At 41.5% G+C, this 13,437-nt stretch overlaps 1 protein-coding gene across 2 annotated transcripts in view; it reads left to right on the forward strand.

Annotated features, from left to right (window-relative positions):
- The first annotated feature begins 410 nt into the window (after positions 1-410).
- Positions 411-13,437, forward strand: part of nptnb (neuroplastin b) — a 29,137-nt gene continuing 16,110 nt past the window's right edge. The window contains exons 1-2 of one of the 2 annotated variants that reach the window (XM_022213435.2): positions 411-1,056; positions 12,679-13,026. In XM_022213435.2, coding sequence (XP_022069127.1) covers positions 978-1,056; positions 12,679-13,026 — 427 coding nt within the window. In that variant the 5' untranslated portion in view covers positions 411-977. The remainder of the gene's footprint in view (positions 1,057-12,678; positions 13,027-13,437) is intronic. The other variant, XM_051937969.1, reaches the window with a different exon arrangement.

A 13,437-nucleotide genomic window follows, 5' to 3' on the forward strand; every position in this document is an offset into this window, starting at 1 on the left:
TAGGCTCTGTGAAACCTGCCTGCAAAGATGTGGGAGGAGAAAACTACAGCTGGGTTGCTTTTTAGTTCATGTGCACAACCTTTGCAAGTTTATTTTTTTCCCCCTTTCAAATGTAAATATGCGTGGACATTTGTTTGTGGCAAATAAACCACTTGGCCGAGTAAAGGCAGCATTAATACTGCAGGAGCAACAGAGTAAGGAAATGATGTATTCATTACTTTAATGTGCAGCAGCAGCATCCAGATTCAAATGGCAGATGGAATAAATGCAATGTGCACCTCTCCTCTCATGGATTTATTTGAAATGAAGCATTCGTGCTTTAGGACGCGGAGAAAAAGGCAGTAAAGGCGCATTTGACCGCCCGAGTTCACAAACATCAGCTACATACGTGTGTGCGTGTGCATCCACGGTCATGCGCGCAATGGGAACGCGCAGCTTGTCATAGCTGCCGTCGGTGTCCTACCAGCATCTGTTCCTCTTTTGGAATTAAAAATAGACCGGTGCTGATAACAGACTTATGTTTCGGCTACATCACTCCCCCGCTGGGAATCATTTGTGCGGTACTTTCATTTTAATCACCGAGCCGTGACAGCGAGAGCGCAAATGCGCATCGGTCTGCGCATCTTTGAATCTTCAGAACCACACTGTGGACAATCTCCCTGACATCCGAAGACCTCTCCTCCGCAATCCGACGAGGCTTCTTCGCCGCCTATGGCCGCACATCGGCATCCCTGAGCCGCGCTGGCCTCATCCCGGACCTTTAACCCACCGCTGTCCTCGAAAGGTCTTTGAATCAGGGAGACGTTTCTACAGACATTTTTTTAAAAATTTTATTTTAACTCTCCATCGGCTGACTATTTTTTTTAAAGAGCCCGGTGCTATGCTGGGCCCATCTCTGTAGATCTTGTGATCAATAGCCACACGATCTCTCCTCCCACATTCGACCGAGACCCTGGTACTCTGATCGAGCCCCGACGATGCATCCTAACGCAGTGACACTGGCACTGGCGGTCCTTCTGGGGAACTCGATGCTGCCTTTCGTCTCGGCTCAAAACGGTAAGAACACAGATGTGACCGTGGCATTATTGTAAACATCGCATGGAGGGGAAAAGTGACTTGACTTGTGTGAGGACGCCCGATGGATGTTTCTAAAGAGGATTTGCAGAATGACTGCTACTACTATAGTTTTACGCATCACGACAACTAGGCCAGAGTAAGCCAGTAAAAAACATCAAATTGAACCACTGATCACACTGTGCAACAGAGATGAAACTGACAGTGTTGTGACTTTTTTTTCGCAAGGTTATTTCTTGCTGGAGTGTAGGTGTGTGTGCAGGAGGCATTAACAGTCACTTTCAGACAGGTCCAATATGTTGTCAGATTAAAGCAAAACCAGGAGTGTTGCTGGGAATAGATTTACCCACTTCACCTTCTCTGGCCACATAAACTGGATGGGTTGCCTCAGGCTGCTAATGCACAGTTTGTTTAGTCATAGGGGGTTGGGCAGCAAGAGTGTGTCAAGCAAGACTAACTTGCTCTGGATGCTGATCGAGTACAATGTTATCTACACTAAACACAGGCTTAGCACTCACCTGCTGTGTGTTGTAAGTACTGTAAATAACAGGCCCTGCTGGAACTGAAAAACTTGTCCCCCCCTTCCCTCTTATAATCTACCACATTTAGTGTGAAGCCAGCTTAAATGGGCGTTTCTTGCCCGGCTGATCAGTCTGCGTTCATTGCAACACCAACTATAAACAGAGATAACAGCGTTGTTCCCTCATCTGACGATCATGTGAGAGCACCACATGGTTCCTCCAAAACAGTCAAAGAAAAGGAAGGAAATGTTACGCTGACAGCCACTCAGACACCTAAACAATGTTTGTTTGTGAATGTTACGAGTTCAGTGTTCATTAATCATAATAAAACTGTCATGATTTAAGTAAATGTCAGCAACATGCTGTTGGGTGTTCCAGGCTGTCTTCCACTGATGCAGCACGTCCTGACTTCAAATTCTGTTGAATCACATCACCCGGCGGGGAGCCTAAATCAGCAGCCATTCATGAAATGAAAGTGGAATCATCCTAATCTTTATGTTGTCTGTTTTTAAAAGAACCTGAATAGATTCCTTGAGCGACCCTGACGGGATTACGAAGAAGGTGGCAGTTTGATATGCATTGGAGTTGAAGTATTTCAGGATTTTTGTGAACAATATAATTAATAGATCATTTTCAAGAAGCTGTGATACCCACATGGAAGGACCCACGTGTTGGAAAATAAGTATCACTGACATGGTCTAATCCCTTTTCACAGAAAAATAAGGCAAAGAATTCTTCTGCATACTTATAATTTGAATGCTCAGTGTCCACCTCGTCTTTGCTGTGGGCGATTATCGGACACCCACTGTTTCATACCTAATAAGACATGTTTTTTGATGATAGGCTGAGGAGGTAGCAAAAAATCTCACTCCAGCGCTTGTCAGGCTGTTTGGGGATTTCATTTTGCCAGTGTTATTCTAGTCTAATCAACTTAACGAGTGCAACAGTTTGTACTATTTTTTGAATCATACTGACAACACTAAATATGTAGAAATGAAAAAAAAAAGCACAACTGGAATCTAGATCATTTTACAAGAAAACACTGGAGCAACCTACGTCTTCAGCTGGTGAGGAGACAAAACACTCAAAAATCACTGCAGTTATATAACAAAATATTATCACTTGAATTCCTTTCTTTCTGTCTTTGTGGTTAATTTCTCTTAAGTGCCTCAAGTGCGCACGCAGTGAGGTAGACTCTCCTCTTGCTATCTGGAAAATCAAATACCCAATAAACCCTCCATTGTTTGATAAAGCTCAAGCAAAGGCATTCCAAGCACTTCCTCTGGTCTTTGCCCAGTGTTAGAGCCCACTCACTGAGGCCCAGTTCACGCCACAGAAACACACAAAGATTCATCCAACGGTCTGCGAGAGGCACAACGGTGCCACCCAGTCGTAAAATCTGTCTGCGTTCCATCTTTCTTACATAGAGGTGCATTTCAGGTTTGATAAGAGCAGTAATGAGCTACAGTTAATGTGCAGTGCTAAAGGTAATATTGTGATATTTGCTCACATTGCACGCAAAAGCCATTTCATTTCTCTCTCACACTTCAGATTAAAGGGTAATCGGCGCATGGCATCTTATGCAATCCTCAATTTTCCCGTGATATTGCAGAGTTCACGTAGTGATGCTGGGACAATAATAATTATAAGTGCAGGAGATGTAATCACTCTATCTGGGAAGCGGAGGGAATTCATGCCATTATTTCCTCATGTTCAGGGGGGAAAGCAAGCGTACTATAGGTGGCCGGTTTCTGCGACAGATATTTGGAGGACTGTAAATAGCATCCGTCCATTCTGCCTCATTTCTATTTTTACCACCGAGACACAGCACGGAGAACTGTGGCTTTAAGGTCCTTTTGTGAAAGTGAATCCATTAACTCTTAATGGACGGCCTCCTTGTGCACAGCTGCACAGCCCTCTAAAGACTCACTAGGTGGCTGTGAACTATTTACGCTGAGAGATGATGTGATCTTTTCGCAAAGAAAAGACGGGCTGTTTAGAAGGTGGCTGGGACTGACCTGAGGAAGGGTCTTTGTGTCTTACATAACATCCCCCTACGAATCATGTAGCCTACCGCTGCTCGTCTTTGTGTCATCAGTGCCCGTGTGAATCAAAACACGCAGGTCATACTACGATACCCTTTAAAATAATGAGCTGATATTATCACTGACGTCTTCAGAAATGTATGTTTTCTGTCGTTTAACTGGCTGCAGAAATGATGCGAGCAGATGTTTAAGACACAAAGGCAACAGCAAAGATGGGTTTCACAATCGAAGCATAAAGATGCATGGCTGCGATATTTCCTGCCTTTAAAATACACATTTTTTTGTCAGTATTTGACCCTTTAGTTCTTCTTTATGGCCCTTATGTACTATCATCCATAGAGGCCGACGCTGCATTTAAAGATAAGCATTTTTTCTTCAGCCACACATCATTCAATCAATAGACCTATATGATGCAGCAGCTTGTCCATTATCATGTTTCATGCTGGCTCTGGACAAAGGTTCATTTGTGAGTGTGGAAAATATGCCGTAGGACTCATGCCAAACTCTTACACTGAGTCACGCTTGCCTGCTGTGAAATCTGATGTGGCCTGCACTGATTAGGAGCAGCATCACACTGTATAAAAGTCACTGCAGGCGTACTGTATCTTAATGTTCAACTTCAGGTGATCAATGAGGGGTTTTTTGGGGGGGTGATTTATCTTGAGGAGTTTTTTGCTGAGTGTGCACACTGGTTTTTTTTCAGCACCGACCGGCTTCACGCTCATACAGTTACACACAGTCACAGCTGGAAGTTCCCCAATTTAGCTCCAGCTCTGTACTACTGGCTGTTCTGCAAGAACGACTCAGGCTCACAGACAGAATACTCAAAGAGGTTACTTTCTTTTATACCTTGCCAATTTTTCCCATGGGCCTGAGTATTTTAACTGGTGACATAGCAGACTGAAAGTTGCCTTTCTTACCTGCAGGCTCGTGCCAGGTGATGTTCAGCTTCCTGGAATCATTTATCTTATACAACAAACAATAATAACTACAAGTACAGCAGGAGATAGCAGGTGCCATCCCTGCAAGAAATTCTCTTGGAGCTGTGGTTCTTGTCATTTTTAAAATTGTGGTACTAGTTTGATGATGAGAATCATTGTTCCATGATATATCTATCTCCTTGCCTCTCAGGTTTTACCCCAATCATTTGAATTCCCTTGTTTTGACCCCTGAAACTGAATATGAAGTGTTGGCTGGCTGTGATTAGAGGCTGGGATTAGAGCATTTCTACCCTGCACAGGGGTTATTGGGATTTAAATCTCATTAAACTGTTGCCTCTCCTCTGTGATCAGAATGACAGGCTCAAGTATTACCAGTAAAACGGAAGTAGTGAGTCAAACGCCTCGTTTAAAAAGAAACTCCACTTTGCAGACAGTATTATTTTGTCATGTCGCTGACAGTGCTGTGGTGAAGTCAGTGAGGAATTGGTATATTTAAGGCTCCCTTCTATACATTATCACACCTACAAGTGTTGTCAAAGTGTGTTGGTAGTTCTTATATGCATAGCTGACGACTTTGTCAACTTTGTCAGCCCATGAACCGTTTCGTTTTTTAAACTATTATTAGAGCAAATCAGCATTACATCTCAGTGAAGTTGTAAATTCACTGAATAGAATTTTTCCTGTATGATGAAAAGTATACTTTGCATTGCTCCAGATGTGAAATGATGATGATTTTATTGTGGATGCTCCTCAATGAAGAGATGACACAGGTAGATCAAGTTAAAGGTACTTTAATACAGACGAGCTCGTGATCCCGACATCATGCGGTAAATGGACAATGGATGTTCTTCTGAGTAAGATTATATAGGTCTTGTGGACCCACCTACATATGGTTTACATTAAAGGCACACAAAGAGGGGGCTTCAAGTCTCTAGACTTGCGGGCGCCTTGCCCAGCTAGAATAAACATTCAACATATGGTTCACATTCTCCTTTACATTCCTAGAGGACAGAGAAAATACGTACCTCAGAAAAACACATACTATCAAGATGTTAATACTGACCATATAGCAGTTGCACACTATCCATGCATACAGTGTGTTACATTTATTTTAGCATATATGTATACAGAGACTTCAAATTTGGCTGACTCGTGTACAGTAAAATTTGAGAATGATATATTTATTTATTAACGCACTTCTATGTATATGTTTCTGCTGCCAAACAGAAATAATTTTAACATAAGTATCTACAAGACTCAGTGTGATGTATCATTGGAGTTCTAGGTTTGGTTTTCCTGCAACAAAGCTTGCAAGTGTCATGTATTCGCAACAGCTAATATTTAAACCTGTTTTGTATGTGCAGGAAAGAGTTAAATATCTAAACAGTCCCTCTTTGTATTAAAAAAAGAAGTGTAGTTTCAGTATTGTCAAACATGCTACTCAGTGTAATGTGATGATCTTCAGAGCTCCCTGAAATGAATAGAAACCACTGTTTGGAAAGTAGGAAATGAATCTAAAATTTTAACAAACATTCAAAAAGATGCGTTTAACAGCAAAGTAATATACAGGCGATTCATAATTAATGGGCCGTAACGTGCATAAGTACAAACATGACCCTTTACACTTTAACTGTGCTTTAATTTTTACATGCCAAAAAAGATAACAAAGTCCATATGTCGGCACGTTACGCAACAGATTATATCTCCAGCAGTGGGGAGCACTCTCTGTGCTGCAGTGCGTTATTTAAAATGATGTATGGTCACGGGCTTTTACAATGAAGCACACAATATACTGGGTTATTTTCTTTGCCTCACCAGATTCAGTTAAAGTTGTCTAAAGTGCTGCAGTGTGTGTTGGTCAACTGGTATTCTGCTAACGTCTACAGGTGAAACGGCACGAACAGGATATTTCACTTTAGTGCTACAGAGCTAATTATTAACTCTTTAAATCCAAACATGCCCAAACTTCTCCTTGTTGAATGTAGCTTCAGTTTCTGCATGTTCTACACTGTGTGCTGAACTTTGGTCTTTCGACGGAGTTCCCTCATAATTTAATTATTAATGTGATTACAAAGACGTTTTGGATTTTTTAATTTGAGAGTAGGAGAAGATAATAATCAGTATTCCTATGTGAATCATTTTTTTTTCACCCACACTCACACAGGAGCCTAATTTGACCGCCTGTGAGAACTCTGTGGGCGTGTGCACTTTGTAGTCGACCATTGCCTCCCTGACTCATCTATTTGCTTTGTGACACCTCTTCAGGCAGAACATGTTACACCTGTATGACCATTTTAGGGTTTTGGAGGTTGTTGTCTTTGACGTACGCCCAGGAAGGCCCTGCCCAACTGCAAAACAAAAGGACCTCTGAACTGTCTAAAACAACTGGAAACACCTTTGTGATTATTGGTGGTCATTTAAATTTTACCGTTAAAAGAATGAAAACAAATCATTGGATATTTATTAGAATAACTTAACCCTAAACAAAAAAACTCAGACACTAGGAAAACATTTTTTCCCACTAATGCGATGGTTAGCAATAGTGACTTAAAGATTGTTCAGTGCAAACAGTGGCTACATCCAGCTATTGTAAATAATTTGTACAGGCACAAAAACAGACAGGTGACAAATTAAAGGAAAAACCAACATAAAGTCACAACGGCTCTGCTGGAGGGATGAGCACCTTTCTTTGAAAATATATACTCATTTGAGAATGCTGCTTAGCACATTGTGAAGGTCACAGCATGCAATTCACATAATTTTAATGCTCATCCGACCTTTCAGTGACCCCTCGTGTCCTATGAATGGGGCTGTTGTTAACCTGGAAGACACTATTCCCATCCGGACAGAGATGTTTCATTGTGGGCTAAAGGTGATAACAACAACTTTGTATCGATCTGCAGTGAGTCTTCTCTCTAAAGGGACAAGTGGACCCAAACTATGCCAGCAAGATGCCCCTCACAGCGTAATAGAGACACTGGATCCCCTTACTGCAAGAAGTCATTTTTTCCCGTTTAATTTGTCACCTGTCTGTTAGTCATAGCACCACGCAGATACAGCAAAGATGCACCCACATCCATAGTACACACACAGACACACTGTTTAGCACATAACCAGTTCATTTGCCCTTGGGGGTTTCCTACCCTCTGATTTCTCTGCCTGTGTTGTGGGACTGTGGATGGGGACCCAGGTTGTAGGCAGGCAGCTGACTCACTCTCAGGGTGCATGATGGCGGTGTGTGGCTTGTTGTCAGTCCTCAGGGGAGCTCTCTTCTCTACTTCCATGAGGGGAGTATGTAGGCTGCAATGCCCGTGACTTTTGTACAGCTTTAGACAGCATGTTGCAGAAAGCTACAGGTTATTTTGTGATGCTGTGGTGCATGTGCCATATGGAAGTAAAGGGAGCTAAAGCAAGTTGGACATGGCACTGCGAGGGACCTCATTATACTTAATGTTAAAATAATTTGCTAAATTATTCACTCCTATGAATGTTCCTAGGTTAGACTGCATATAATCCATCAGAGCAGCTACCTGGCTGCATGTTATCTTCACTGAGAATCAAAATCAAGAGAAATGCATGTCTATTTTTGCAGTGAAGCTCTCATTTGTTTTAACTACACTGTAATATTTTTAAGGGTATTGCATTCAGTGATGTAACACCCACCCGCCACCAACCCAGTTTACTTTGACACTGACCTGCAGCGCTTCTTCTCGGTTAATATTTTATTTAATTTGTAGTCATTTGCATCAATTTAGGCATTACGTTAGTCTTGCAAATGTGCTAAAATTATATGACAAGTAATGTTACAATACACATCAGCCAGATGAGTCATTGGGAAGGGGTGAGTGAAACGGAAATCCTGCATGTGCTAGCTCTGCTGCTATTAGCAATAAGCCACCTCCAGTAACTAAGCAAACAACAATGCGCTGCATATATTATTGCAAGCATAACCTTGATAGAGATAACACTTCAGTTTTGAGAGACATTTAAAGCCTACAGACAGCAATTACGTGATACTCAAAAGAGGAGTAAACAGTGGACAGAGGACTGATCTACTTTTCTGCAGGCTCTGCAGCGCTTTCAAGTGACTGAAATATAAGCAGAGTCTTTATTCTTCATGCCTTCAGCAGTTAATGAGCACCATTACCACCAGCATTCTGGATTTACTGCGATAGAAAAGTCTACTTCAGGGTTTATTTCCTTTGGTGTTTTATGTTTTATCATTTCTTTTGTCCACCTGAGATAGATGGCACTCTGTGTCCTATTTTTTTTAAATCTTTTACAAATGTAAATGTACATGAACTGTACTGCATTAACAAACAAAGTTTACCAGTTCTCTTGCAGCCAGTCTTGCTGTCATACTGCATTTTGAAAAATTACACAAGTCCCTAACACTGGAGTACAGCACGCAAACCTCAGGCAGTCGAAATGTAAAATAGTTGTAAAATGCATAAAATGAATTTTGATTAATCTTACTCATAAGCTTCACAGTGCAATTAATCAGTTTTTCCTCAGTGGCATAATATTCATCAGCATCTGTTATGAGATTAATTTACCAAGTAAAAGGTTTTTTTTCCAAGTTGTGCTTTCCTCATTGATATTGCTATGAATTGAATGCACATGCATATACAATGGTGTGTTCCGACCTTTGGTCAGGCAGAAATACAAATTTCAATAAGGCACCTCAGGCTCTCTCCGCCTACTCCACAAACATGCAGGCATCATCATACAATGAAAGTGTAATCAGCTTTGCAAAAATGCCCAAAATATTCTGCCTTTTTGCATTTGTTTGGAACAAACTGATTGGAACTTAAAACACCACATCAGTCGACCACATCCTCCTCTAAAACAGAAGAAGCCTATTTCTATTCCTTTGCCAAGCTGCTGAGATCTGTCCACCATCCATAGCACCATCCTCTGTCACTTCTTGTCTCCCAGCACGACTTTGAAACGAATGAGTAGCGGCTGGCTGCTTTGGGTTTTGTTTTCACTGCCAGTGTAAGCTCCTTGTTTAAACAACATGAAAATTGGTGTGTGCTCATTGGTCTGGTGTTGTCTGTAGTTTGTTCAGTGAGTATTTTCTCCACGGAGTGTCTCTGAGCCTGAATTTAAATGAAGTCATCTGTCCCTTTTTTTTTCTGATTTAATTTGCAATCACCTTGGAGGACATTCATTACCTTTTTTTTTTTAAAGTAGCTACAATGTCGTGATTATGAGCCCTTGTCCGTGGATAACACTATCCGCTGTGTGCCACACTGATTTCCTGTTGTAATCATAGTAAAGAGTGCCATAGTAAATGTTCTGTCACACTGAAATATTGCTTTAACTGTGTAGGCGGATAGGCTTGGATTCACCCTCTGGGATTATGTGGTAAGCGTGATGGGCCCAGATGTTTGCAGAGAAAGGAAACAAAATGCTAATTGCTCGGCATATCTCTAGGCATCACACATAGGAGCACAAGTTGTAAGCACCTAATATCCTCAGACACGTCTCCTAGCGGGAAGATGCATGTTTTTTTTCTAGATTTTTTTCAGAGGTGGGGGTAAATTCTCTTCACAATTTATCTTCTAATTTGTTTTCACATGGCTGTGAGTCACAAACCGGTGTTAGGCTGCAGACTTGATAACTGGTTATCGTGCCACTAATCCATTTGTTATTAGACTGATGGAAATTCTCTCTGTACTTTGATGGCCTGTTTGACACTGTGCACTATGGCAGTATAGAAAAGGCCTTTCTGACATAACAAGCAGAAGCTAAACTTTGAATAAAAATCGTATGAAAGATATGCAACTGTCTGCATTGTGGGGGTGAGCTGTATACTGTCTTTGTACTCTCTCCTCAGGCTTCTACAAGCTCATCTGTTCATGTGCTTATGATACATTTCTTTGAGCAGGGCAGACACATCTAGGAGGGCCTAAAAGCTGTTGTATTCAGACACAGCACACAGTCTAACACTCAAGAGACCATAGGCTCTTTGTTCCCTTTTCCTCCACAACAATCCAGGGCAGAGTTAAGGCAGTGTATTTCCCCTGATTTATCTAGACACATGTGGCTCACAGCTGACAGGCTTTAGAGCCAGCAGAGAGCAGTGTCTATGGTCCAGGTGATTTGTCATTAGATGAGGTTCATTAAGGCTGGCAGTGTATTGCTGGGCTAACTATTGATGTGAAACAGGGCCATGAATCAGGAACAGACACAGCATGGTGCAATCACAGTTGTGCTAATAATGCTTATAGCGCCCATGGATTGATTATAGATTTTATTGCAAATGTTTAGAGTATTACAGAATGTAATTTTTATTTCACATAAAAGGAGTAAGGCAGTCAGACAGTCCACCAGTGTGAGAAGAAATAGGGAGAATACAGGCTGGTGTTGTGTTGTAATGGGAATATGCAAGCCTACTCAAGTTTCACATTACTGTAATGAAGATGATTTAATTTCAAATCACAATCAAACATACTCATTCAGTGTTTATGGAGAAGCTGGTTGAACTTGAATTCTCTTATACCACTGTGACCATATAGGAATATTGAAAAACGACTCTTAAAGTCCAGCTTATCCGAAATGTAAGCTGGCTGACCTAATTTCTGGTGTTACCAGCAAGAGCTGATATGGATAAAGAGATTACGGTCCATACATACAGTTGCATTTATTTGTGGCAATTTCTGGGAATTGCTTTTAATAGACGTTTCAAGCTTTGGGACAAAAAATACCATGAGACTTTACATAGTTGTTCTATCTTTGTATTTAATATTTTTAATTTGATATGATCAGTCTTTGTACAGGTCAGATGTTTCTAGAATCAGAACATAAAATGCAGACTGTCAAAACTGATGTGAGCATTTTCATTGAGTGTGTTTTAAAAATAAAGAGCTTTTCTAGGGTTATTTAACACCTATAAGAATCTTGCTACAGATTATAGGATTGGAAGAAAACAGTGGGGCAAGAAGACCCCAGGCACAAATCTGTGTCTGCAGGGGTTTCCTTCAGAATATCCAGTTTCTTCCCACAGTCCAATGACAAGCATGTTATGTGAATCGGTGACTCTAAATTGCCCGTAGGTGTGAAAGTGGGTGTGAATGTGCTTGTCTGTCTGTATGTGTTAGCCCTGTGACAGACTGGCACCACGTCCAGGCTGTACCTCACCTCTCATCCAATGTGTGCTGGGATAGACTCCAGCAACACGTGATCATGAACAGGATAAGTGAATATAGAAAAATTGATTCATGATAATAGGGAACTGGTGTGACACATAATAAAGTAAAATGGAAAATCCATACAAGTTTATACACAATATTGGGAGTCAAATTGGTGTGGAAAAAAAATAACTGTTTCAAGATTTTATTGATGAGATTTTTTTTTCAACTTACTAATGTCTTAGGAGGCAATAACATGATACAATTGATGATGCCTACTGTACCTTTGAGTCCACTATTTTGCAGTGATTTCTTGCAGTGTTCCGATTACAAATGTATGGCACAAGAAGTTTTCATGTCAGTGTTGCAACACAGTAAGTATATAAAAAAGGGTTGGGCAGTTTTTCATCTACTCGACTAAACCAACTGTTTAGAAACCAGCTGTGTCCGATTAAGCTCGGCGTTATACTGTATAATGTCTTTACTTGTGTCCATGTACTGCATTTAATGTGCTGTAAATAATGTTTTCTCTGTTTGCTCAAGCACATGAAAGGTACATTTCAAAAATCTTATTGCACTCATCTTTATAAGGTTACATGACAGAGAGAAAGAGAGAAAAAGAAAAGGAAAAGACACATGATACCAGCACTACTTGCTGGCATGGATTTCGGACTGGTTGACTATGACTTTGTCTGACAGTTGGCCTTCAGTGGGCCAGGGAACCCTGACGTTGAATGGACTGGATCTAGACAGTCATTAACCTTTTCCTTTTCACCTATCAGTGATTTGGGGCTTGCTTCTTTTTGGTTTGCCTTTAATCATCCTCTATTTTGTTTGTTTGTACTCTGATCCTATTTAATTTTCTCTTCTATCCACTGGCCTTTCCATGCCTTCCTACTGCTCTTCTAACCCTCTTCTACCCTTTCCTTCCCTGCCATCCTGATACGCTTTTCTTCTCCAGCTGGGTTTGTGAAGTCGCCACTGTCTGAGACTAAGCTTACGGGGGACACCTTTGAGCTGTACTGCGAGGTGGTTGGTAACCCCACTCCAGAGATCCAGTGGTGGTATGCCGAGGTCAACCGAGCCGACTCCTTCAAGCAGCTGTGGGACGGAGCCCGCAAGCGTCGGGTATCCATCAACACGGCCTACGGCGCCAATGGGGTCAGTGTGCTCGGCATCACGCGCCTCACACTGGAGGACTCTGGGACCTATGAGTGTCGGGCGAGCAACGACCCCAGGCGCAATGACCGCCGACAAAACCCCGCCATCACATGGATCCGCGCCCAGGCCACCATTTCGGTGCTACAGAGTGAGTGGTCTATGTCCTGTAGTACCTAGATGGTGAACGAACTACAAATCCCCTCTCCCAACCACTCCAACCTCTCCAGAGCCCACCCTTACCACAGCAGTCACTGGCCAGGCAAAAAAATAAAAATAAAACAAACACCAACCACGTTAATTATTCATATTCATTTTTTTGTTGCTTTTTAACAGAAAAAAATATTCAAATAGTTTAAATCCCTTATGGTAGTCTTTGCCCTTTGTGTTTTGTTTTCATTAATATTAAATTTGGTTCGTAAATATTTTTGTTCTTATCCTCTGAAGTCAGTAAATTCCCTGTCTCTCCCCAAATCCCTTGAGCATCTTGTTGTAAATGACCACAAACCCAGGAACTTTACCCAGTCTCTATCTACATTTCCCTCTTTTCCTCCCACACCAA

Source organism: Acanthochromis polyacanthus, chromosome 2, assembly GCF_021347895.1.
Source record: "Acanthochromis polyacanthus isolate Apoly-LR-REF ecotype Palm Island chromosome 2, KAUST_Apoly_ChrSc, whole genome shotgun sequence".
Lineage (NCBI taxonomy): Eukaryota > Metazoa > Chordata > Actinopteri > Pomacentridae > Acanthochromis > Acanthochromis polyacanthus.